Genomic DNA, 26,993 nt, shown 5'->3' on the forward strand with positions numbered 1-26,993 from the left:
GGATTTGATTTTTATTGCTTTGTAAGCTAAAGTGCTCCGATCTGGAAAAAAGTGTACGGAACTTGTATGCTTGCCTTGTACAATAATCTGTGCCAAATCTCGGGAATATATTTTGTTATATAAAATAGTTTAATACAAGAACTTGAATTTGTTTTGTATCTTACAAATTTATTCTCATCAGGGTATAAAAAAGGTATCGTAGGGGATATCGGGTTTTGATTAAATATAAGAGTATGAAAATATGAATCCTTTCTTATCTAACGAAAAAAAAAATATTTCAAACGTGAGGTAATTTTTTTACCCTAAAATTTATTAAGTTTGTCACGAACTTTGTAACACCCGGAAGGAAACATCGGAAACCTATAAAATATTTACATAAATGATCAGACGAGCTGAGTCGATTTAGTCTTGTCATGTCATGTCATGATGGACTCTCTGTATATATGTATGCGAACTACTCCCTCAAGTTTTAAGATATCGATATGAAATTTTGCACACATATTTTTTCCCCCAAAAAGCTGCTCATTTGTCGGAACCCTAGATATCGGAATCCCACAGCATATATTTGCCATACAAACTGTATGGTCGGAATCGATATTTTGTATGAAAAACTTTTTCCATTGACGAGATATCTTCAAGAAATTTAGCATGGATTAATATTGTTGTTGTAGCGACAGAAAACATTAAATAACTAATGTCGAGGTGCCGAGCTAACAGTCCTTGGTCGGATAAAATCCGTGACCGTTCCGGTTACTTGGAAAGGGAACGGATTTATACTTTATTACTGCCCAAGGCAATCTCGGAAGAAATTGTACAGATCGAGTCACTACAGGTTTTTATAGTAATTTTTTGTTGCAGTCGAATATTTTTTAATTACAGTTAAAATTAAAAAAAAAATTAAAACATTTATATTGAAAAAGTATTTTATCACATAGAATAGGTATGCAGAAAAGTACTTCAAATAAGGTTTCAAAATTATTTTGCATTGTAATGACGAAATTCAACGAAAATAAAGTAGTTTAATATGACTTTGAAATTTTGTTCACTGTAGCATTTTTTTAAATATAAAATAAATATTAGTATAAAATAAAACGCAGTCATGAAAATAAATTTGGCAAGTTGTTTGCATTTATTAACATTTGAAAGCAAAAATTTATACGTACATATCGCTCATTTGCTGCAAGACCGGCATAAGTCAAAAAAATCGATTTGCCAGAAAACGCGTTAAAAGTTTTCAACTGACTCCAACCTTACACGGAAGACAGGAATCATATTCTCTTCTCAAGCGGAGCATATAAGAGGTATTCATATGAATTTTTCACTCAACATGAAGTATGATATAACGAACAATCCTGCATCCTTAACTCAAAAATCACGTTTTTTGAGTTATGACGACGTTGCAGCAAATGAGCGATATGTGTATATGTAAGTGCACATTCACTTCTCATGGCTTTAATATATGTATGTATATATTATTTATTTACAAAAAAATTTAAATATATGTATATATGGTTTAAAATTTTATAACATAAATGAAAAGCTTTTTCAAGGTATACATTTTATGAAGCATTTATAATTTTCCTATTTATATAATAAACAGCAATATTATGTATGTCTAGTGGGCTTACGCTGCTTTAACTTTCAAAGTTTGGCATTGCTTAAAAGTTTAATACTAGGTACTTATATTTTATGAGCCGCTTATAATTAAAACTAGTCTAACCTCAACATTAACATTTTGTGGCAAAGGACGTATTAATATTTAATTTTATGTTTATGTTTTGTACTTAAAGAATAATAATGAAGGACTGGACGTAAATCAGTCTAATAAAATAACATGGCAAAGAATATTTGACTCAAACAATAATAAAAATAAAAAATAAATTAAAGCGATAAACTAAAAACACAGTTTTTTGTTTCGAATAACGCGTTTCAATCAATATTTGTATTAAATACAGGTTATAAACGATTATTTTCAAACATAATCACTATTGCAGTGTGCGAAAAGTACGCTTGTCATCGAATATATTACGATAATCCCGGCTTTCTGCACAATTCTCTTTAAAGTCAAATACACGTATATTTTGATCGGTTGCAATAAAGAGATAACGATTATCACAGGCTATGCTATATACAGGCGAACTTTGATTTCTCGCCTTTTTACTACGTCTTGGGAAGTACAATTGTTGGTATGTATTTGGCATACGTATGTCGTATAAATTGACGCGCCTATGGTATTTGGCACCGCAAACTAGTCCATACAAACCGTCATATTCAACGCAGTAAAATGACGAATCAAAAGGATCTTCGAATGTGGCTTCATCTCGGTTAGAACGGCGATCGTACATGCGGCAGGTAGTGTCAAAATTGCCCGTGAATAACACATTCTCGTCCTTAATAAGTAAATCATATATAGAAAGCGTGTTTGAGTTTAAGACAGTTTCCTTGCCGCTGCAATAAGAAATAAGATGTATGTAAATACAAAAGATAATTTTCAAGAATATCTTAATTATCAAGTTACCTTTCCACATCGAATTCGCGTAAGGCATATCTTTCTACATCGGTATATAAACCGCCATATAGACGTTCGCCGCCTTCAGATAACTTTAAAACTTTATATTCCTGCGGCATCTCTGCGAATGGTTCTAAATAAACCAATCCGAGTTCGCTTGTGCGACGCCATAATTTCGCACAAACGTTAGTACTGGTTGCATATATTTCATCTTCGAAATCTACACAGTGTAAATATTCTTTGGCTCGATGCAGTTGTTGTTCATGGACTATACCATCTTCCCAAATATAGCAATTACCCGTAACTCGACCAGCGAATATTGTATCTTGCTTTTTGGCGAAACTTGATATATCTCCACGTGAACCAGTAGATATTTCTTGTAAGCACCTACGTTGCAGTGGTTCGTGTTTAGCACGTCGGTATAACCGTAAATAGTCTAAGTGGCTTACGTATAATAAATCCCGTTCCAAAAGTAGTTTAGTAGGAAACATTTGTATATGATTATAATATTCGTACTCCCTATAACGTCCTTGTAACCAGTTACGCGCTATGTGAAAACGACTTACATAGGATATTGATAAATAGTATGACCTGCAACATAAAACATTTTAAGTAAATAAAAAATGTTGTGCATATGGTAGTATACATTACAATATAGTACCTTTTGTTTATGCGTGTACAATTCCGATGTCCGCACATAAGTGCATCCAGTGTTTTCATGTAGAATATATTCTTGTCGATTACATTTCGTAGATGATGGTGTACACGACACAAATTTAACAAATCCTCTTCCGAACAGTAACTCAGAATTCGCAGCATGCAATCCAAATTTAAATCAAGTAATTTAGTGGGAACCTTTTGATCATTCTCCATTTTAGTATTATTTGTTAATCGTTCAAACTATTAAATTGCACATTCGGTATGTAATTCTTTATTAAAATATATAATTTTTGTAAAAAAAAGGATAAATAAATATAATACTTCGGCATGCAAATACTTCGTCTACGTTTATAACATTCTCTCCCGAACAGCTGTTAATTGAGAATAACGATTGAAAGCAAATCGAGTGAATAGATTTATCGATGTTTTCTATTTATTTTGAATAAATAAATTTTTCATGCATCTGATTATTTTTATTTAAAATTTTTAATTTTTATAAAGTAATTTAATACATAAATACGTGTCTATAAAAACAGTTTGAGTTGAGATCATGTTAATTATTTTTGACATTAATTCCCAGAACTGTTATCGCACAAGCAACAACATTTTATGCTATAGTGAATGTGTACGTAATAAGAAGCTGTAAATTGTATATGTTAATTCCCAGCTGATGTTTGTTTGTATTGAAATTAGAAAACGCAATTTTAATTGATTTATAATTGTGTATTTCCTAATTAATAGAAGAATATATTACAATTGAAGTTAATTGAAAGTTGAAATAACATTGAGATGGATTCCAAAAATTCAGCGCAGTCAAATCCCAGCCTAAGTCAATATTTCGCCGATGATCCACCAAGCTTTTTTGATGAATTGGCAAACAGCAGTACACACAAGGATAGTGGTATGTAAGATTATTTCTGTAAATTCAAAAGTTAATTTGTGCATTTGAAATAGTTGACAACGCTACCGGGCCAGCACCAGTAGCACCGCCCCGTACAAATCAAAAACCTCAACCGGCGCCCAGCAATTTGACAGCGAATACTTTTAGTGGTGCTTTTAAAGCTCCGGAATATGTAGAAAATGCTCTAGACGGTGAAGACGATCTCAAAGTTACGGAGTATGTACGAAATTTCTGGGAGCCAGCAACTTGTGAACACGGTAGTATGCGGCCTCCATTACTAACTACACCAGGCATACAGACGCCAAATGATCTGGTTAGAAAGCATACAATATTTTTTGTACATATGTAGTTTTTATCTATTTTTATGTATTTTTGAACAGCCGGACTTAATTGCTGAGGCAGTGTTGAAACATTTAGGCGAAACGGAGTTGTCGCAACGAAATATACTCGGCATAGACAATGTTACACAAGATGAGCGCGGTTTGCGCACATTAATAAGTGCTGGTTGCTACCGTTCGGCTGTAAACCTAACCGGACGTTTGTTGACAATCTATGGACAAGGTTATGGACGAGCAGGTCAGCCTGCTAAACATTCACCACACTCACTGCAGTTGTGGTTCACGCGCTTAGCACTTTTAGCCAAATTGGGTGAATTCGAGCTACTGCAGGCAGAAGCAGAGCCATTCGATCAACTCAATCGACCAGATGTCTACTATGAGGTACAATTATTATTATTATTACTAAATTTGCATATATAATAAGTACTTTGCTTTTTCAATAATCACTTTTCATTTGTTAGTTCTATCCAGAAATGTATAACGGCAAAACTGGTTCAATAGCTTGTTTCTCATTTCGTTTACTACTTGCTGAGTTGCCCATTTATTTGAATAATCCACACTTGGGGTTAGATCGACTCTCAGAACTTTATGTGATTTGTAATGAAATACGAAAATATTTCGTCGGACGAGAGCCTAAAGAAGCTGAACAATTTTGGTGGCGCCGAGAGATGCGTGTACTACATTCCATAGTCAACTGCGCTTTAATAGTAAGTTCGCAAAAAAAAATTTGTTGTTTTTTAAATAATTTGAGAAATTTGTATACTACTTTTAGATGAAAAAGTTCAATTTGATTGATGACATCATACGCGGCATGATATTAGAAAAGAACGATTTGAGCAAAGAAGAACGTCGAGCATTGTATTCCGCGTGGGGACGTATTTATTTGCAAATTGGTGACATATTTGGCGCTGAACAAAAATTTGCGGAGGCGCGTCGCATGCGCGAAATGTGATTTATTAACTTTTTACAATGAAAAAAATTAAAATCTCTAAATATTTATTTTTATACATTTTCAGCAACTCCACAGCCGATTTGCGTGACTTGGTAGACAAAGGTCTAATTACTGTAGCCGAAAATGATTTTCGTGGCGCCTATGCTATTTTCCAAAAGGCCTTACATTTAGAATCCGGCAACACAATGATACTAAACAACATGGGCGTTTGCCTGCTATACGAAGGAAAACTAAAAGAAGCTATTAAACTATTTGAACATGCAATCAATTTGAATCCGCAAAAATCGCTAAACGAGAGCTTATTAGTAAATTTATCCACACTTTATGAATTGGAGTCGAATAATTCAAAGCATAAAAAACTAAATTTACTACGGCTTATCAATAAATATAAGCCTGATTTAAATATGGATTTAAAGATTTGCTTGAAATTGGAATCTGTAAATTGATATGAAGCATTTGGCAATTAAAATGCGTATATTTATATAGAGTAAAAAATATATAACAGTAAAAAAGACACAAAAAATGAAAAAAGTATTTATGCGGCTTAAGAAATATTTTTTTTTTTTGTAAAAATAAAAATTGCCCTCCATTAAAAAGTAATTATGTAAACGTATTGTATAAATGTGTAATTTATAAGTGAAATAAATATTTACAAACTATACATATATGAGCAATTTTGTGTTTATTAAATGCGGCAGTTAATTGTTATAGTTTTCACAAAATCAAGTGGTATCGGTTTCCATGCTAGAGTGCGTTTTGGTTTTACCTTTGACAGTTGTCGAGTCCTTGACCAAATAAAAATTCGAGATGACATCGACGCGACTGTCGTGAGTGACTTTTTTTAATCCAATAAAATATTTAATTTCAAAACACAAAAAAGTGTTGCCTACATTTAGGCGTTATTCACATTTTCATATCAAATGAAATGAATGAAAAAAACTACTTTTGTTACACCGAAATTTGTTCGGAAATTATACCGTTGCCTTAAAAAATTATCGATGCCAAATTTCATGAAGATATCTTGTCACTCAACAAAGTTTTCCATACAAGAACCTGATTTTGATCGCATCGTTTATATGACAGCTGTATGCAATAGTGGTCCGATCTGAACAATTTCTTCGGAGTTTGTAGCTCTTCTTTGGATAATAATCCATGCCAAATTTCGTGAAGATATATTGTGATATAAAAAAATTTTCCTTAAAAGAACCTGATTTTGAACGTTCAGTTTATGTGGCAGCTATATGATATTGACGGTCCGATCTAAACAATTTGTTCGGATCTTGTACTGTTGCGTTAGAAAATTTGACATGCCAAATTTCGTGAAGATATCTTGTCAATTAAAAAATTTTTCATACATAATTCTTGATTTCAACCAAAAAGTGTTTCCTACATTTAGGCGTTTCCCATAAAAAAATCAAAAAAATAATAATTGTTTATTTTGCATACGATTTATTCACTACGTCAGTAAATGCGTGTACAAATATTAAGGAAGCAAAGCAATTTGTATCGTATATGGAATAATAAATTCATTACATTTAAAAAATGCGCTTAGCTACTAAAAGCAAAATAAAGGAATGATTCAGTTAGTGAAATAAAATAATCTTTTGTCAATATAGGTATATATATAAGTATATATTTTTTGCATTTAAATACATATAAGGCATACGTACATACATATTTAATGTATAATTATAAGTAAAAAAACTAATTATTTCTGGAAGCAGCAAATACTAAGGCAATTGTGTTACACAAAATATACATACAGCTGTTTATGTATATGAGTGTGTGCGGTTTACTAGACATGTTAAGCGCTATGGAGAAACTAATTACGATTTTAGTAAAAATATATAAAATTTCTAATAATGCGAATGGGACGAAGTAAATGATTTTTGAAAAATTATTATAAAATATTTGCTAATTTTGAGTATAAATCGCACAAGGAATTAATATTTTATGTAAGTTTTAATACATTTATCCATTATGCATATAAGGTTTATATGAGTAATAAATACAGACGATTTGTAGCATAGGTATTTGCATATTTGGCAGCAAATATCGATAATTTGATATATATATAGTACACAGCAAATGCAAATGTAATACAATAGTTGGTAGTAAAGGGTGCAGGGATTACTCGGTGAGTTCCGAATAGCAGATAGCAGGTAAAGATACTATATATGTCCATAATAATAATAATATGTTTTTGTTGTTCGTGTTTGGCAGTACACGCGCTTAGAATAGTAAAATACGTTTCTCCACAGTTTTGCGACAAATCGGACAGCCATCAATTTGATCGCCGCACATTTGACAAGTGCCATGCCCGCAAAGAAATACCATATTCTTGATGCGATCAAAGCAAACGGGGCACATAGTCTGCAACAAAAACACACAAACATATAAACAAAGGCAAAAAATACTGAAAACTATAAACCAACCTGCTCCTTGATATCCTGCAACTGCTGTTTGAGTTTCTGCACATCGTCCATTTGAAAGCTGTTGACATTCGATGGTGCCACCAGTACAGTGGCGGCGCCTGCAGCGGCGGCGGTAGCAGCATTACTAGCCAAAATATTATTTTGACTATTCAGCTGATTGGCGCTGGCGACGGGCGTGCTCATAGCGCCGGGCACAGTATTATTCATGGCCACACCGTGACCTGAAGTATTAACGCAATGCATTTCGTTGGATTTATCGTCGGTTAAGCAGTGAGTGACGCCGTGAACCTGTGCGCAATACAAAAAAAGTATATAAAAAATAAAATAGAAACCAAATCAAAAAAAAAAAAACATTATAATAATATAAATAAGAAAAAAATTATAAAAATAAAAAAAAACCAAAAATAAAATAAAAACAAAATAAAAAATAATAATAAAAAAATAAAATAAAAAAATAACAAATATAATAAAAACAAAAATGAATTAATAAGGGGGGAAAAAATATAGTAACAAAAATAAAAAAATATAACACCATAAAACACCAAAAAAAAAAATAGCATAAAAAACAATACATGTATAACATTAAAAAATAACAAAAACAAAACAAAATAAAAAAATAAAATAATCAAAAAATAATAAAATTAAAAAGAAAAATTACAGAAGATAGAAAAATAATAATAATAAAAAATAAATAAAATTACAAAATAGAACAAATTATAAAATGAAAAATATTACATATTTAATTTAATTTAATTTCCAAACATACAATTAGCGGACTTACCTTCTCGGCAATGCCAGCGCCGCCGCAGCATAAGGAGTAGGGCAGCATTTCTTCGATTTGTGTGCGACAAAGCACGCATTTCTTCATTAGGCCAGAGCAATTTTCGCATGCGACCATATGGCCACATGGACGGAAGAATATGGAGGCACGACGATCGGAGCAAACCAAACATTCGTCGATTTTCTCACGTGATGTGACAGTTTCACGACAAATTAGACACTTTTTAACGCGCGGTGCGCAAGTGTCGCAACAACAAACGTGACCGCATGGCTATGTACACAAAAGTATATAAGGGAATTTTATTATATTTAATATTTTATACTTAATTTAATGTAAGAAACACGCAGTTTACCTTGAACACCGTATCACGCTTGGCATCGGAGCAAACAAGACATTCTTCCAGTGGCGCCTGCTTCACCGCATCATTGGCGACATGCAGCGATTGCGACAGATCATTAGCCAAGCTATTTAAGCCACCGCTTGTGTTGCTATTACGCACATCGGCGCCAACACTGTTCATACCGCCAGCGCCTACAGCGCCACCTTTCAACACAGTGCCCAATGGCAGATTAGCGGCAACCGTTTGCTGCATACTGGTCGTCATGCCAGCAACACCTACACCACCATTACCTGCAGCAGCACTCACCACTGATACTGGCAGGGAGTTCAAACTGCCAACGCCACCATTAGCGCCGCCCATAACGGCTGGTGTGGCAAGTGCGCGTGCGCGCGCATTTAAGCTGGTGCCAGCGACATTGCCGGGCAATTCGGAATCATCAGTTTTACGTTCATTGTAGCATTTAACGAGTGTTTTGCATAAATTCGGATCGGGACATAAGTCCAGCGGTGTTTGTGATTTACGATTCTTCAAGGTTAAATCAGCGCCATTTGCTGCCAGAAAACAGGCAATCGATGCGGATGCCTTTTTATTATTCGGATTACGTAGTCCCATCAATAGCTTGCCAAAACCTTCGACATCTTGCAGCTGTTTCAGCTGCGAGAGTGTATGATGACGCAATGCCTCATGTAACGGTGTGTCGCCATCCTTATCGGGAATGTTCAAATTGGCACCTTCCTGCACGAGCAACTTAACGATTTGCACATGCTGGCGCTCAACAGCCAAATGTAAAGCGGTCTGCAAGTTTACATTTTGCCGATCCATATTCGCCTTGCCCATATGCACGAGCAACTCGGCGATTTCAACGTGATTGTTCAAGGCGGCCAAATGCAATGCCGTATAGCCGTCATCCTTTTTCTCCTCCACAATCCATGGGCGAACCGTTTTAGTTTTAGTGAGTAATATTTTCATAGCGCTCGGATTACCCTTGAGCGCGGCATGGTGTAGTGCATTGAAGCCATTATTGTTGGTTAGCTTAATGTCGGCGCCATAGTCAAGCAAAAGCGAGAGCATCTCATCGTGTTCCTTCGATATGGCATCGTGTAGTGGTGTATCACCCTCCGAATCCTGCAAACTAGCATGACAAGCCAACAATAGTAAAGTTTTTACTACATTCAAGTGCCCCTTATTGACAGCAATGTGTAGCGCGGTCTGACGTCGCTTATTGCGTGCATTCAAATCAGCGCCTGCCTTGGAGAGTATCTCAATAACAGCAGGCTCATCGCCGAATGCGGCATGATGCACAGCGCGGTCGCCATCTTTATCCTCGATTTCCACATCGACATTGTGACGCAACAAAACTTGTATGACATCTGTGTGTCCGTTTTGACTGGCTGCCTGGAGCGCAGTGTGGCCGGCAAATACGCCATTTACATCGGGCACGGTGGCCTGTGCGCCAGCAGCGGCAGCGCCAGCCGCGGTGGATGTGGCCGCCTGTACATTGCCGGAAAGATACTCCTCACAGCGTGACTGGCAATTTGAAGAATATATAAGTATATTTTGGTGTAAAATGTGACAATTTTAAATACAACTCACTGCATAACCATTAGCGGCGGCTTTAACAAATTCCTCGGTGGCATCACCAGACACATTCGGTTCGAAAAGTTTCTTTAATATAGCAGACAAACGTTCACCGCTCGAAATAACGGGTACGCAGCTGCCGTCAGCAGAGGCAGAAGCCTGAAATGTATTGAAAAGGTAATGATTATTTTCAGTTTATAATTTATTTTTTGATACACACGCACCACTTTAGTAACTGCAAGTGGATTATATGTCCATGAGGTGTTGCCCACTTCCACCTTCAAATCGTTATCGTGATAAACTTGCTGTACGCGGCCCAATTTTCCAAGTGTCTAAAGTAGTAACAAACGGTGTTGCAATTAATTCGAAAACAAAAAAATAATAATATAACGTAATCACTCGTTAATGTCATAAAAAGTGTTTTATGTATGAATTATGATTTTGATACACATTGATAATCATAAAAAATTGGAATGTATGTATATTTTTATATTGTTTTTTATTTTGTTCAAACAAAATTTTATTTATGCAATAAATTAGAGTACAGTGGTGCCAAACTCGTAATTAGACCCTAAACTGAGTATACTAAGTAATCCACGAAATTTGAAATAGGTAATTGTGAAGGGAAGGGTAAACCAAAGCTAACATTTTTCCAGTTTTTATTAAAACAATTTCTTCCACGATCAAATTAATAATGTCGGCAGTTTGTCTGATACTAACCTTAAACTCTAACTTAGTATATGGAAACTCACCAGCTGCATAGCATCTGCCCATTCACCATGGCCGCGTTGCAACATTTTAATACTCTCCACATCGGAACATATCTTCACAATATCACCTACTTGAAACTCGGGTGGAGCCGTTGTAGGTGAGGATACTTTTGTCAATACTGCGGGATTGAAAGTCCAGCGATTGCCTGAATTGTAGGCAACAACAATATCGTGATCTTCATCGATTCCAACAACTATACCGGGATTATTGAGGCACTCAAACATGCCATCAGTCCAGCCGCCGTGTCCGTGTTGTAACGACTGCACAATTTCCAAATCCAAGTCAACGGTGACCTTATCACCAATCTGAAAGCCATGTGGTCCTTTGCCGGGTCCATTTTCACCCAACAACGGCAAGTGATCGCGGTAAACTGTATTGCCTTTAGCATCATTAACCACCTTGAATAAAATGTTATAATAATACAATTTGTCAGCCATACGGTTATATATTGTTATGTCAAGCTCGACAGTACCTTCAAATCAGCCATGCCTTCGAAACCAACACGATACAAATTCTTTGCTCCATTATCCCATACAACATAGGCCGCTGAACGCGGCGATGCTGAGGACCAATCTTGTATTTCGTTCACTTTGCCACGACGTAGGACGCCACCATCTTGGTCTTCCCATTGCCAGTCAACGCCACGTACTACACGTGCACCCGGAAATATGCCGCGCACCGCTACTTTTTTCGATTTGCGTCGTGGCTCTAACATAATGCGCTCGCCACCTGGAGTGGCGATACGATAGAAGCGATGACGTAAATGATGCTTATCCCCATGATAACAAATCGAACATAGATCATAATTAATACACTCTGCACACTTCCAACGTATACCAAATATTGGCTGCTGACGACAGGTATCGCACATTGTGCCATCATGCTTGATGCCGGTCGGTGCGCTGTCCAATATGCGTAAATCATATGCACCGGCACAGCGGTAATTGGCCGCGGTACCGTTATCCCAAACGACAACAACCTCCTCGGAAGATTCAAAATTGCGTACGGTGCCTACGTGACCTTCGCCACCATCCTGTTTTAAAACAAGAAATTTTTTTTAAGAACTCTCATCTTAAAAATGTAGTTATATATACACGTATTGTCATTAACATACAGATATAATCACACGATAGTTGTAATTACGCATTTTGCGGAAAACTGAATAAAAACCACTACCGGATTTCCCTTTTATTTATATATATATATAAATATATATATGTATATATATTTCAATTTGAAATCGGTTTGTACAGTGCAAATAATTAAGTTTTAAAATAGTAAGACAATTCAGCGAATATTCGCGTTGTTGTGCATCTCGCCAACGCCGAAGTCAACTGAAGAGCACTTGGCGTTGGGTGATAGCGAAAATTGAAATGGAAATGAAAATATTGATATTGTCGTATCAACAACAAGCAGCACGTAACTGAATCGCCAATACTACTTATAGAGAGATAATAAAGCTTTACTTCAATGGCGTTGTAAACTCGACATCTTCACATGCCGGTGATTGTTTTTTTGTAGGTTGTGGTATTTAAAATATTTACTTTATGAGAAGCAGCTTATCAAGTCCTACCGTTATTTATTAAATGTCGTTAAAAACATATTAAATAACATGATGGAAATTTATTTTATATAAAATGTTATTTAATATGGAATACGGAATCGTGATGAATGATAAAGTAAATATTCGGTTTTTTTGTTGTTATATTTTAATATACATACATATGTTAAATGTTAACTTAATATACAAATTGTAAATTTCGCCTAAGCTGTTATGCTTTTTTACTTAAAGGGAAAAATTTTCAAACTGAGATGTGTAATTAATATGCTCAAATATTATATAAGGTCAAGTGATAATTTTTTGCACAATTTTAGAAAATATAAATTGACTAATATTACTATTCGTATTAATTTGATAAGCGACTCGCCCAAACGATTTGTGTAAAGATAAGCTGCTATAAAATCAGTGTAAGTCGCGTCGTAACTCATAAACATATGTAATTGTGTATAATGGTTGTACAAACTTACTATTTAGATTGATATGTATACTTTTATCACCTGAACTGTCAAGTCATCAAATTTTTTAAAAATTACATCATTTAAAAAAGACCATATTAATGAAGTGACCTAAAATGTATTGTTGAAAACAAACAAATATTTGCCACTGGCGCTACAAACAATGAGTAATTAACAGTCACCTTTAAACGTGAGCCAATAAGCTAATTGTAGTTAATCGATACATTTAGCCGAATTGATGTATACGAACTGTGGTTTCAGTTATAATTTCATAGTTGGACAGTGGCAATTTCTTAAAGTCACACAACTCATATTTAAGCATTTTTGTTTGTTTGAATATTAAGTAACTTAGCAGTGAGGATTGTAGGATTTGTCATTTGAAAATATATTTTAATTGATCGAATACCTGCTTGCCCCACTTCCAGTCCGGGCCACGTATTACACGAGCACCGACACCTTCCATAGCGAAACGAGCTTGCCGATTAGCATTAGAATTGCCTGTAGCTCCACCTGATGAACCGTTGGCTCCTGCAACACCACTACTTCCGCTAATACCACCGACATTGCCCGCACCACCGACGGAACTGCCTGCACCTGCTCCACCCGTAACGCCAGCACCTGTCGTGGCACTAGCTACCGTACCGCCGGCACCTGCACTATTCACTAATCCGGCCGCACCTACAGTGTTTGCATTTCCTACACCGCTCGCTCCAATTACACTGGCATTACCATTTGAAGTATTCACTGCAGCCGTCGATTCTTTGCCAGAAGTTGCTGCACAAGCCATATTCTTTCACTTCGTATTTGTGCTTGCCTTTTGCAGTATTCGTAAGCACCGATTTTAAATTTTTAATCGTGCTTACTATTTCACCTTCAAATATTTTTATAAAAATAAACTTTTTTGTATTTTTTAGAGGCTTAACAAATGTTTAATTGCAATTTTCTGTAAATTTCTCTTGTGAAATTTTTTGTTGCAGTCCCTTCTATCTACGATCTTCCAACAGTTTTCCCTATATTACTTTTTTATTAGTGTTTGCTTTTGACAAATTCATCTGTTTGTATTGTTTTGATTGTTACACAGGGTGCTGTGTATATATCAGAATTTATGCTTTTGCAGGTGTTTGAAATATTAAAAAGGTTTAAAGGCTTAGTAAGTAAAAACTTAAATTTGTTCGAAAAGGAGGAATATTAATTTAACATTATATAAAGTAAATATTGAATGAAATTAATAATGTCATTACATATACGTCATTTACTTCTGCTTTAGAGCAAATGAAAAATAGGCCCAAAAACCTACAACACTGATATCACCTGTTTTGTAAAAAAATTATTTGTATATCTTCTTTTACATTTTCTTTACTTAGCCATTTCCTTTAGTGCTGAACACATTGAGCGCAACAGACTGCAAACGACATCTGTCAAATATTAAAATACACACGTTCTTATGGACACAGTTATTTTAACAGCTTCACGACTACACGACTGCAGGCCGACAGTTGTCGCTCTCGCTAACTTCAATATATTTTTATATTTGCCAACGACAGTAGAGTTGACAGTAGAGAGATGAGATAGAGTGTTGATGCCACTAATATGTAAAATGTAAAATTATTCAAAGCTCTAACAAACTTGACATTATTTTACAAATAAAAGCATAAACTAGCTCTATTATACCATTTGTAATAAATAATAATATCATTGAAAAGAAAGGCCACAACGAAATTGTGTACATGCAAAAAGGACAGCTGTGTTGTCATGTGTACATGCCGGCCATTGTTATGTCGCTGCCTTCTTACAAATGTTCATGTAGAAAGATTCACGACGCCATTTACAGTTCTGCCGTGCTGCCATGTCGTGTCGCGCTCAATGTGTTCAGCACTTCATACACAATAACATTTCCTTATTTTTAATTGCTGCAATATAAATTATATGAGCATTACCAAAATTCCAAAAAAGCAAAAAGGTTATGTAGATAGTGAATAATCTTAATTTAAATAGCATTAATATCAGATGTAATTAATTACAAAACGCACTTATCTCCAATCAGTTCCAAAATTCCTCAACAAGAATAATTCGCAACATACGTTTTTCTCATCTCTCTTTCGTTATCTTTATCTACACTCGCGTTTTTAATTTCATTTTTACATTTCCCATTTGAACCGTTGTCAGTATTTTTCTTTCCTTTATTATTTTGATATGTGTATTGTGATTTTAATTTCATACGTTTTCAATTTCACCAATAAAATTGCAATTGAAATTCCTTAAACTGTTCGCATTCATTCAACAATTGTGTATTGCTTTAAGTGAATATGAAATTTGTATAAAATATGTTAAGAAATAGTGAAAATATTGATTTGAAAGAAAGTGAAATGTCCAAAGTCGTCGACGCGGTCAGAAGTCATTGAGCAAAGAAAAACGGCGCCATTTTAAGAATCTAAATGCAGACGGATAAAAGTGTATGAATGACGGAGTTGAAACAAAAGAAAGACATCAAAGAAGTATACGAATGCAAGCGTGGAACAAAGCAAACTAATAGTGGAAGAATACGTAAAAGCAACAAAGAGAGAAAAGTGCCAGCAAATAGATGGAAAAAGTGAAAAGTGAATCTTTGTATTTTGATGTAGCTAATTTTTTCTTATGATTTTTAATTAGAATAACTAAAAATTGTGTAAGCGTGTAATGTGAATAAAGTAATGAATAAATTTAATAATCATTTAGAGTAAGTGTATAGGCTGAAACGGATAGAAAACTGCAGAGCACGTAGGAAGAAAACGTAAAGTTGCAGAACATGTAAGTACACTATGTTAACTAAAACAAAAATAATCACAATACACAATTTTGTGTAATGCTATAATATATAAATATTAAATGAACTGAAAAATTTATGTTTTTGTGTAAGCTTATTAAGTGAAATGGGCTTTGTTGTTCTGTGTGCTTGTGTATGCTTTAACAGAGGCACATACATATGTACATAAAGTGTTTGATTTTATTGGCTACTTTGTCTGACTAGCTTACTAGCTGGTTGGGTTTTAGCTTGGTTGCGGCTATGGTGGTTTGACCTACTTTGTGTAATGGCCTATCTTATGATGATATAGGAACGGCTGATCAGTTATAGAAAACTAAAAATTTGCTAATAAATATGCGAAACAAATATTTTAATCAAAACGATTTTTTTTGGACAAAGCTGGGTTTTTCCACCCTTTTTTCCTGAAACCATACCTATAATATGCTCTTTGCATACATATCTGTTGCAGCTGCACTTAAAGTTTATCCTGCGTTACGGCTCAGTAATTCCTTCCCTGCACACATTGAAAAACCTGTAAATGGTGCGTTAATGCTTGCCAAATTATGCAAGTTTGCTGAAGTACATTTTTTAGTAGGTAGTAGGCAGGCTACCTAACCGATTTTTTTGCTGCATTATTTGACTACCCATACACGACTACGTGCATTAATACAATATGTTGAGCAGCAGGAGTGAAAAAATAAAGGCAATTTTTGTACAAACCCTTGGTGGTAACAATGTAAATATGTTGCTTTAGTCACGTTGACCACAAACGATTAATAGTTAAGAACTTTTAGCTTGATATGATTTTATTTTCATATTTTAAATTTTTTAATATATAACTAAAGTGTTGGGAGTCTTTACATAATAAAACATTAGGTTAGTTTGTCAACGATTGCTTAAGTTTTTTATGTTATAATGAACATGCGTTAATATAGTTAAAAATCCAGAAAAAGTTATCTTTGGTTGCACTGAAGTCATAATACTCTTCACACAAGCAAGGTAACATACAAGATCTTGACTTTGATCGGTCAGTTTGTATGGCAGCTATATGTTATTTTGATCCGACCTGAACAATTTCTTCAGAGATACAAGGACTGGATTTTGATTGTATAAATATTAATTATCTTAATTTCAATATCTACTACCTATTAATAGGCATAATTTTTTAGTGCGGTTTCAAAGATAAACAGGCAAAAATAAGCGAAATGTAATTTAATTTAATATTATTTTAATTTGTTTTTATTTTTTTATACCTAGAGCTTTTGCTTTACTAAAATATGAACAAATCGATAAATGACTTAGGAGCAGAGAATGTTTTGGCCACGCAATCACAGGACGAACAGAAGCAAACCGAATCTGTTAGTGAAAATGAGGTAAGTTGCAGCACAAAATGTCAAAAATATATTTATACTTTGAATGAATTTTTATTTTATTACAGGAATCCGAATCGAGTACAGATCAGTCGAGTAGTTCTTCTTCTGAAACTACCAACACACAAAATTCTTTATCAAACGCAACATGTTCTAAACGAAAACCTAACTCAGCATCTACGAAATCGTCTTCTACAGTAACACAATTCAGCGTGCAACGTTCGGACGTAGATGGTTTACGTATGAAAATTTCAGCTATACGTCCCACTAATATAATTAAATCTCTTTCTAATACCAAAAAACCTACCTATTCGCCAGTAGCTATAAGCAATAACGATTCAAGTGGCGACACTTGTGATAAAACGAAAACGCAAAAAATCACATATAGCGAAAGGGTACATTATAATAACAACACAATAACAAAGCCCCTAACAGTTAAACTAAGCAATATAAAACTGCAGCAAATAAAGTTGCAGACATTAAAGGCAAATTTAGATTCTAAGGAGCATCAAAAATTTGAAAGCGGTGCCAATAAGATGTCGGTTGATACAGCGCAACAGAAAAGCGGTAATAATGGCGGTGAATCTGGTGACATTCTTGGAGTAATTGAAAACGCCAGCGGCAATGAAGTCAATAAAACCGCACTTACGTTCCCCGTGCAACCGACATCAACGGCACCCAGCATCGGACTTCCATTAGCGCACTTGCTTCCACAAGCGCCATGCCTAAGTGATGCTACAGCAGAGTCAGGCTGCTCAGAGGCTACCACAACAACTATAGCAGCTAGTACAAATAGGTCTGTAACAAGGCGTGTCCGAGTTAAACGGAAAAAGGTAATCTAATTATATAATGGTATAATTTAAAGATTTCTTGATTATGCTCTTTTTCAATGTAGGCACAAACTAAAGTGTTGACAAACTTAAAGAAACCTGCCATATCAGCAGCGGCTACAGTTATAAAATCAGCGCAAATAAACCATCAACACAAAGCAATCACATATTCTTCCGATTCTGACAATGATGTACCAATCTACAAGCAAAAGCAACAACACCAATTGCAAAAACGTGCGCCACGTCTTCTTCTTACAGCAATCAATACAAATCCTAATAACGAGCCACAAATTAAGCCTTTAGCGTGTACTAATAACACCGCTCAAGCTGCTGGATCAGCCACTTTTAGTCACGGCAGTGATAATAGTGATAACGAACTAAAATTGGATGATGTTGTAAACGCAGCTATTAAGCGAGTAGAGAGTGACGGCGATGATACTCCGACAGGCGCGGAAGGATATCGTAAAACGCGCACTAAACGGCTACCACAATACCAGTCGACTTTATTGCAGGATTTTATGGAGAAAACACAAATGTTGGGTAGTAGCAGTACCGCTGTAACAGTTGAGCAGAAATCTCTTGCGATTAACAAGCCACTAATAAGAAATAAATCCACATCGGAGACGGTAGCGAATATAAATTCTGCGAATTCACAATCTGATAGTCTAACCCCTAGCGGTAAAAAGAAACGTGGTAGACCGAAAAAATTGCCAACCACAAATATTGAGCCGCTAGATACAAGACCATTAGGTGTTACAACTTCGGTTATCATGTCTACTTCCAACACGAAAGCTAGTGCGGCTAGCTCAATTGCGTCAAATATTAATGAATCAGCTGATTCCGGCGTTATATCTACGACCAGTACAACAACTACACAAAGTAGCACCTCTCCATCGCCAAAGCTGACAAGTGCCATGAGTAGTAGTAATAGTACCACTACACGTTTAGTTGCAACAACGCCAAGCCAGAAGCGCCGTCATCGAGTTTTGGAAGCTGTCGATAAGACGCGACAGCCATCCGTTTCACCCTGCAAAAGCCAAACCCAAGACGGTAGTGGTAGCTGTAACGCTAGCTCTCCAAAACCTAAAATCGATATGGCATATTTGGATAAGCGTATGTATGCCGCTACAGAGCGCGTGCTCTATCCGCCGCCACGTAATAAACGTCGTCAATCATTAAGCGCAGCAGGCGTAAATTTGGCAAATACTCCGAGTAGTAAGAATACTGTGAAATCGACTACTGTATTAACAAGTAGTAGTAATGCTTTAACACCAACAACAGCAAAAAATGTACCCAAAGAAGAGATTCAGCTTGATCCCGTGTGGCGTAAAATAGATGTGAATAAGAAATTTCGTCGTCCCAGCGTCAGCGGCTACAAAAGTGATGGCGGTGGTGGTAATACCACAATTTGTAGTAAAATACTCGCCGCTAAAAGTGGCTACGTCTCGGATTACGGTTCGTTTCATGCGCGTGCAGCGCGCGATCATTCCGGTTACAAAAGCGATGCTAGTGGCAAAAGTCGTTACAGTATGAAAAGTTGTGCCAGCCGTCGTAGCAGAGCAAAAAGTTGTGGCTACCGCAGCGATTGTAAAGAGGGTAAAGATGCTACTTCCCTAAAATCATCAAAATACCGACGAAAACGGAGATCTGCTCTATTGCGCGCACATTCTAAATCGGTAGGGAATCTGGCGACGAACTTGAACGACGTGGAAAAGGATTTACTCCAACTTGCCGGGCTTTCGCTTGGTCAGAGTAGCGAAGAGAGTAACGAATATGTGTGTAAACCTAATTTGGAGAGTTTACCAACAACGAGCGCTTCGAAAAAATATGGCGAAATTAATAGGTTCATAGCAACGGGCGAGTATTTTGGACGTGGAAGTAGCAGTAGTGCGCTAGCAAGCGGTGGAAATATATTCGCTGGCGGTTTGCATGAAAATGTCGATGGCAGTGGTTCGCAAGATGGCTACGGATTCAGTCGTAAGCTTTTATTGCAACGAAAGCATTCTTCTGGAATTTCCAGCGGCGGTGCGCACGAATTGTTATTACCAAACGCGCACTCTTCGCGTAAAATAAAATCACGACGATCATCGGTCGCTAGTTATTGCAGCTCCTACTACTCTACTACTTCTAAAGTACGTAGACGACGTAGACGTAAAAGCTTTCTGCGATATCCTACCTCCAACAAAAGTGGTGCCGTTATCGATTCCAAGTTGCTTACCGAAATCGACATATTGGTTAATACATTCAGTACACGCTGTCGCATACAAAGCGGTGCTCTCGGTAATGAGAAGGCAAGTGGTAGCAACAGTAATAACAACAAAGATAAGGTGCTTGTAGAATCCAGTGGCAAATTACAAACAGGCAATTCTACAACCGGAGCAGCTGGCAGTGGTAGGCGTGAACAGCGCGATAAGCGTTCATTAAAAAAACGTAAAATGAGCGAAAACCAAGAGTATGCTGTTTTAACGGGCAGCGCTGGCGGTGGAAGTAATATTGGTGGTTTCGGTAGTGCAACCATACTGGGTGGCGGAAGTGGTGGAGGGGGTGGTGCGAAACGTCGTCATAAGAAAGCCAATAATAGTTCTAGTCCAGATGACCACAAGTTGCCTCTAAAGAAACGCCATTATTTGTTAACTCCAGGCGAGAAGTCCACAGAAGCGGCAGCCGCAGTAGCAGCAAAGCTTTTCGGTAGCACAGCCGTTGAAGCTTGGGCTGCCGCGGTTGCGTCGACGAAGTTGGCGTCCGCTGGAAAATCGCAGCACAGTCAGCAACAATTTGGTGCAATCTGTGGTAGCTTGGCAACACTTTCGGCGACTGGTAGTGCACATAGTGGTAGTGCCAAATCATCAAAATCCGGTCTTACACCAAAGAAACGACAATTTTTACAACAAGAGGAGGGGCGTGAAAGCGTTGGCCTTGCGTCAAAGAGCAGTAGTCATCACAGCAATAGCTCACCCTTACGCATTGCTATTGATAATACACTAAGTCACAAGGTACTCGACATCAGTCCAATTTCATTGGCGGGCAGCACAAAACAGAGCGAGGTGGTGCACCGCAAACGCTCACGTCTTGAAGTGCTTGTATCAAAAATTGTTGCCACCAGCAATACCAGTCAAGGAAATGCTGATGAGAAAGATTTGCCTACGGCGGTACTAAACAAGCAAAAGCAATCGGCATCAAGCATAAACCCTAACCAACATCCGTCGGTAGAAACGCCACCGCCTGGGGTATTCGAACCATCTGTGGCGCTGGAAATACAAATACCACCAATTGTGAAATTAAATGAAGGATCAAGCGGAGTATCGAGCATTCCATCGATAGTTACTAAAGCCGAAGTGAATTCTCCGCTAATGACGCAAGAGTTAACCCCGCCTACAATTACTATCTCAACTACAGCAGCAAAAACTGAGAACACTGCTACGCGTGTCGTTGAAACTTTGCTAAGTAAAACTGGTGTTTCTAATTTGTTATTGAAACGTAAACGAAAGAAAATCAATCGTACGGGCTTTCCAAATGTGCGACGTCGCAAAAAGCGGAAAATAAATGAACAACTGCTTTTGGACATCGTGGAAGAGGAAGTGGAACGATCGTTACCGCTAAAAAGACAACCTAAAGTAGTGCTTACTAAGACATTACCGACGCAAGCGCCAACAAAATCAGTAAGTTCAGCCGGTAGTGTTAATACCACGCCTAAACCACAAGCAACATCAATCTCAACGCCAGAAAAACAATGTGATCGCGTACCCGTTTCAGGCGAGGCCAGTGATAGCTTTCTCGAACGCGCCAATCGCACACCCCGGCTTTCTGTCGTGGCACTGGAGCGTTTACGGGGCACACCAACACCTTCGACCTCATCTGCCGCGCCAACATCTAGTGCTGCTGCAGAGACAACGACTGAAGTAACCGAAGAGCATAAGGAAAACTCATTTGTGCCGCGTAAGGGACGTGCTGGACGTAAGCCGAAAATTACCGCAGATCTTTCAAAGGTTACAAGCGAACATGCCATAGCTGGAGCAACTGGTACTGTACAGAACACTTCGGCTGAGGTACAACAAATAACTGCGCAGTCTGAGGTGACATCTCGAAAATCTAGAGTGATACAAACTGCGGTGCAGCAGTCTACAGATACTGCAGAGCCGATTGTCAACTCAAAGAATACCGCGACTCCCAAATCTAACAAAAGAACGAAGGTCGTAGAAAAAAATATTGTGGTGCAGTCCGCTAAAGCGCTGCCAGTTGAGAAAGTGCAGCCGTTAGTTGCAACTAACAATGCGATTCCAAGAGCACGCGGTCGTAAGCCCAAACTGTCAGCAGCTGCAATTTTACCAACAACTGTTACGCAACCTGCGCTGTTTACACCAGACAATCAACGCAAGAAGACCAAAGAGGATGTACCAGCAATCAGCAAACAATCGCCATCAGCACTCGCAAAGCAAACTAGGAAAACTGTAACCACATCAAAGACTATTGACCGTCCTGCAAGCTTTAGTAAATCAACTGTCCACAAAATTATCACCGCTAAATCACTGGAAGCTAAAGTTAAATTGCCCGCTGGTATTGATCCCAACACAAATTTCAGCTGTAAAATACGCCTCAAACGCCCGAGTACAGCACAAACAGCACTAGTAACTGCACTTCGTCAGAGCATGGACTCGAATTGTGATAGCAGCATCATCAAAGATATTCCACAATCTACACCAGAGGAAATTGCTGTTGAAGCCGCCGCCAAAGACTCCAATATTAACTACCCGGAACAGGATATTCTACCGCGTAGTGAAACGCCCTTCATTGACTCGGAGGCAGCTACAAGTGATACCAGTGACGAAAAATGTTCTACGTCAACAAATGTGACGAGTACGAGTAGCGCTAGCACGACTTCAGTACGAAAAGTTGCGCGTCTAAAGAAGAACTATTTGCCTGCTGGACTGTTCTCCGATTATTTCAAACAATTACCTACACCTTCAGGCATCAAAAAGTCGACAGATAGGAAGGAGCTACAACCGGCGTCCACAGCATTAGCAATTAGTGAAGTCAGCAATACTTCAGCTACTGAAATTGTAAACATCAATGGCCTACCAATTACACCTGTTACACCTTCGCTTCTACCACCACCCTATTGTGAACACTACTTTCGTCGTACACAAATCGATTTTCAGCTACCCTACGACATCTGGTGGGCATATACCAACTCCAAGTTGCCCACAAGAATCACCGTGCCTTCGTGGAATTACCGTAAAATACGCACTAATATATATGCTGATGCTGTGCGTCCCAATACGGCTGGTATCGATCATCCCACTTGCAATTGCAAGCCGGATCAAGGCTGCGGCGATAATTGTTTGAATCGCATGGTGTACACCGAATGTTCACCTTCAAGTTGCCCATCACGCGATAAATGTCGCAATCAGAAGATTCAGCGTCACGAGGTAGCGCCTGGTGTAGAACGCTTCATGACCACCGACAAGGGTTGGGGTGTGCGCACTAAAATGCCTATTGTCAAGGGCACTTATATACTGGAATATGTGGGCGAGGTGGTAACCGAACGTGAATTCAAAGATCGCATGGGCACCATCTATCTAAACGATACCCACCACTATTGTTTGCATTTAGATGGTGGTTTGGTAATCGATGGTCATCGTATGGGTAGTGATGGGCGTTTTGTAAATCACTCGTGTCAACCGAATTGTGAGATGCAAAAGTGGTCCGTTAATGGGTTGTCACGCATGGCGCTTTTCGCCAAACGAAACATAGAACCGGGCGAAGAACTTTCATACGACTATAATTTTTCACTCTTTAATCCCTCGGAAGGACAGCCATGTCGTTGTAATACACCACAATGTCGTGGTGTGATCGGCGGCAAATCACAGCGCATTAAACCGCTACCAACTGAAGCGAAGGTAAACATGCGATTATATAAAATTAAAATAAAAAGAAAAAATTTTAATTGAAAAAACGCTTAACTGTTTTTTTTTATCACAGAATACCGATCCAACAGCGAAAGATGCTCGTAATGGGCGCCAACGTAAACGCAAGGCGCGCAAGAACACCGAACGTGTACCTTCAAAAGATGTCGTCGTAGCACTTGTACAGCAACTTTCCGAAAAGGAGAAAAAAATGGTCAAACAACACGGTATATTTTTGGTACGCAATTTCGAAAAGGTAAGGCCTAATGCAGTTTTGCCACCTTTGACCTTTTGTTAAAAATTTTTTTTTCTGCTGTAGATACGTCGTTGCAAAGCACGTCGCACAGCAAAAATTTCAAGTGAAATGAAAGTAAATGGCTTGTCACCGAGTTCTCACATGCCCGTCGGTTCACCTATGAATTTTAGTAGCGCGGCGGCAATCACTAGCCGTCGACCTTCTACGCCAGCATCATTGGCAGCTCAAATATCGGCTTTACGTTCACCACGTAGCATTAAGACGCGTGGTCTGGCACACGCTGTGCAGGACCCAGAGGTGGAAAAAATGGCTAAAATCGCAGTGATACTACGTGATATTTGCACGTCACTTGAAACGCTTAAAGATCCCTTTGATCAAAAACAAAACATTGCAGTTTTTGCGCTTACGCACAGCGTAAGCGCACCTAACCTGATCGGCGGCGGTAATGAAGGTGATGAGGCAGACGTTATTGCTAGCAATAGTAATGCAACAGGTGCTAATAAGAAGAAGAAAGCGGTGAAGGCGCCACCAAAAACAGATGTGACGGACTTGAAGACCGTGCAGAGCAACATTGAGCAAGGCTACTACAAACAACCGTCAGAATTCAATGCAGATATGCAGAAGGTGTTTTCCGTAGCACAGCGCCATGCTGTAAAGGGCAGTCGAAATGAGAACGCATTGCAGGCACTCATCAAAGCATATGAGCGCAAAAAGGCAGAATCTTACGAACGTTTGTTGGAAATTGTGGGTGGCGATGAATCCATGTTGAAGGGTTTCTGTGATCAAACGAAAAAATTGGCGGATGAAAAGGACAAAATGTTCGAGTCAATTATCTCTATCACGTCAAATCATGTAGCTAATGACATCACCACGAGCGTCATCACGCCCACATGTAACGAAGATATAATACGGTGCATTTGTGGTTTATATAAGGATGAGGGTCTAATGATACAATGTGCACGTTGTATGGTTTGGCAGCACACCGAGTGTACAAAAGCGGACGTGGATGCGGACAACTACCTTTGTGAACGTTGCGAGCCGCGCATTGTGGACCGTGAAATACCGCTGGACGATTATACGGAAGAAGGTCACCGATATTATTTGACTTTGATGCGAGGCGATTTACATGTGCGTCAAGGCGATGCTGTTTATGTATTACGTGATATACCCATCAAGGATGCATCCGGTAATGTGGTACCCAAGCAAAAGCATACATACGAAACAATCGGCACTATTGACTACAATGAGTGTGATATTTTTCGTGTGGAACGCTTGTGGAAGAATGAGGAGGGTAAACGTTTCATATTCGGTCATCACTTTTTACGACCGCATGAGACATTCCACGAACCGTCGCGTCGTTTCTATCCCAATGAAGTGGTACGTGTGCCACTCTATGAAATCGTACCGATCGAATTGGTGATCGGACGTTGCTGGGTGCTGGATCGCACAACTTTCTGTAAGGGTCGACCAGTAGAGTGTACCGATGAGACACATTGCTACATTTGTGAGCTGCGTGTAGACAAAACAGCGCGCTTTTTCTCGAAAGCTAAAGTCAATTATCCGACTTGTACGAAGACATATGCATTTAGAAAGTTTCCGGAAAAGCTAAAAATTTCTAAAAGCTATGCGGTGAGTGAACTACTTTACTTAAAATTTAACCGCAAATTTTGTCCTGTTTAAACTACTAATTTAATAAAACTTTGTACTAAAAATGCTTTACACTTTTGTAGCCACATGACGTTGATCCAGCTTTATTGAAATCGAAACGACAAAAGTCTGAGAATGAGCCTATATCGAATGCTAGAAACACGAGCTACAGATCTGTGACTCCCGTCTCCTCAACTGCATGTGCGTTGGATGTGTCCTCTAACACCCCAGTTGGCAGACAAACTCCCAATAAAACACCACAGAACAGCAGCAGTCGTAAACGTCAAAACAATAACAGTCCAGCAATAGTGCATGTAATTACTCCAACACCACTAAACGTACAGGTAGTTATTACCCAATACTATTTTATTAAACTCGTAAAGCTTTTTTTTTACATTTGATTGAAATTTATTTAGACCATAAAACAAAAACGCAACCACTTGGAATCTGTACTCGAAATAATGAAACTCAAATGGAAGAATACTCACACGGCTGTAAGTGAACAGCCCATCGATTTATCATATCTACTATCCGGACGCGGTGCAAGGCAGCGTAAATCGCAAGCGTCTGCAGTAGCTATAGTTGTATCTAACACACTCGCACCCACTACATCCACCAATTCAATAACAAGCACGTCATCCTTAACGACCAATGAGTCAACTTAACACATGAAACATAAAATTAGTTCAAAATGGCAGGAAGTCTATGAATTATATATTTCATCTTAGAATTAGGTTAATTAAGTTTGAAAGTGGTACCCAACTGAAGGATGGGGACTATATTGTAAAAATGTAAACTAACACACACATACACAAAAGCGATCAATATAAATTATTTGATATGAATATGTATATATATGTATGTACTATATACATAGCAATTAATTATTTGTAAATTTGCGCGTATTGGATATACTACAAACAT

At 37.8% G+C, this 26,993-nt stretch overlaps 4 protein-coding genes across 6 annotated transcripts; 2 read left to right on the top strand and 2 right to left on the bottom strand.

Annotated features, from left to right (window-relative positions):
- Nucleotides 1-1,106: 1,106 nt before the first annotated feature.
- Nucleotides 1,107-3,542, bottom strand: LOC126763541 (F-box/WD repeat-containing protein 4). Its single transcript, XM_050481126.1, has 3 exons — nucleotides 3,171-3,542; nucleotides 2,519-3,100; nucleotides 1,107-2,448 (listed from the first exon to the last, which is right to left on the bottom strand). The coding sequence occupies exons 1-3, from the start codon at nucleotides 3,380-3,382 to the stop codon at nucleotides 1,986-1,988; spliced, it is 1,257 nt and encodes a 418-aa protein (XP_050337083.1). The 5' UTR covers nucleotides 3,383-3,542; the 3' UTR covers nucleotides 1,107-1,985.
- Nucleotides 3,543-3,822: 280 nt separating this feature from the next.
- On the top strand, nucleotides 3,823-6,021 carry LOC126762084 (trafficking protein particle complex subunit 12). The gene is made up of 6 exons (XM_050478579.1): nucleotides 3,823-4,070; nucleotides 4,124-4,383; nucleotides 4,451-4,789; nucleotides 4,870-5,115; nucleotides 5,181-5,356; nucleotides 5,425-6,021. The coding sequence occupies exons 1-6, from the start codon at nucleotides 3,959-3,961 to the stop codon at nucleotides 5,804-5,806; spliced, it is 1,515 nt and encodes a 504-aa protein (XP_050334536.1). The 5' UTR covers nucleotides 3,823-3,958; the 3' UTR covers nucleotides 5,807-6,021.
- Nucleotides 6,022-6,962: 941 nt separating this feature from the next.
- Nucleotides 6,963-15,455, bottom strand: LOC126763365 (E3 ubiquitin-protein ligase mind-bomb). 3 transcript variants are annotated; one of them, XM_050480797.1, is made up of 10 exons: nucleotides 15,312-15,455; nucleotides 13,688-14,152; nucleotides 11,738-12,298; nucleotides 11,247-11,663; nucleotides 10,719-10,826; nucleotides 10,510-10,653; nucleotides 8,929-10,443; nucleotides 8,577-8,846; nucleotides 7,796-8,083; nucleotides 6,963-7,733 (listed from the first exon to the last, which is right to left on the bottom strand). In XM_050480797.1, the coding sequence occupies exons 2-10, from the start codon at nucleotides 14,066-14,068 to the stop codon at nucleotides 7,593-7,595; spliced, it is 3,825 nt and encodes a 1,274-aa protein (XP_050336754.1). In that variant the 5' UTR covers nucleotides 14,069-14,152; nucleotides 15,312-15,455; the 3' UTR covers nucleotides 6,963-7,592. The 3 variants fall into 3 exon arrangements, with proteins under 3 accessions (XP_050336754.1, XP_050336753.1, XP_050336755.1); XM_050480796.1 differs by lacking the exon at nucleotides 15,312-15,455 and having other exon boundaries at nucleotides 13,688-14,349; XM_050480798.1 differs by lacking the exons at nucleotides 13,688-14,152; nucleotides 15,312-15,455 and adding an exon at nucleotides 12,380-12,450.
- A 162-nt stretch (nucleotides 15,456-15,617) lies between these two features.
- On the top strand, nucleotides 15,618-26,859 carry LOC126763364 (histone-lysine N-methyltransferase ash1). Its single transcript, XM_050480794.1, has 8 exons — nucleotides 15,618-16,068; nucleotides 17,321-17,436; nucleotides 17,502-18,266; nucleotides 18,329-24,160; nucleotides 24,243-24,422; nucleotides 24,486-26,051; nucleotides 26,153-26,413; nucleotides 26,486-26,859. The coding sequence occupies exons 2-8, from the start codon at nucleotides 17,341-17,343 to the stop codon at nucleotides 26,732-26,734; spliced, it is 8,949 nt and encodes a 2,982-aa protein (XP_050336751.1). The 5' UTR covers nucleotides 15,618-16,068; nucleotides 17,321-17,340; the 3' UTR covers nucleotides 26,735-26,859.
- Nucleotides 26,860-26,993: the final 134 nt, after the last annotated feature.

Source organism: Bactrocera neohumeralis, chromosome 6 (genome assembly GCF_024586455.1).
Source record: "Bactrocera neohumeralis isolate Rockhampton chromosome 6, APGP_CSIRO_Bneo_wtdbg2-racon-allhic-juicebox.fasta_v2, whole genome shotgun sequence".
Classification (NCBI taxonomy): domain Eukaryota; kingdom Metazoa; phylum Arthropoda; class Insecta; order Diptera; family Tephritidae; genus Bactrocera; species Bactrocera neohumeralis.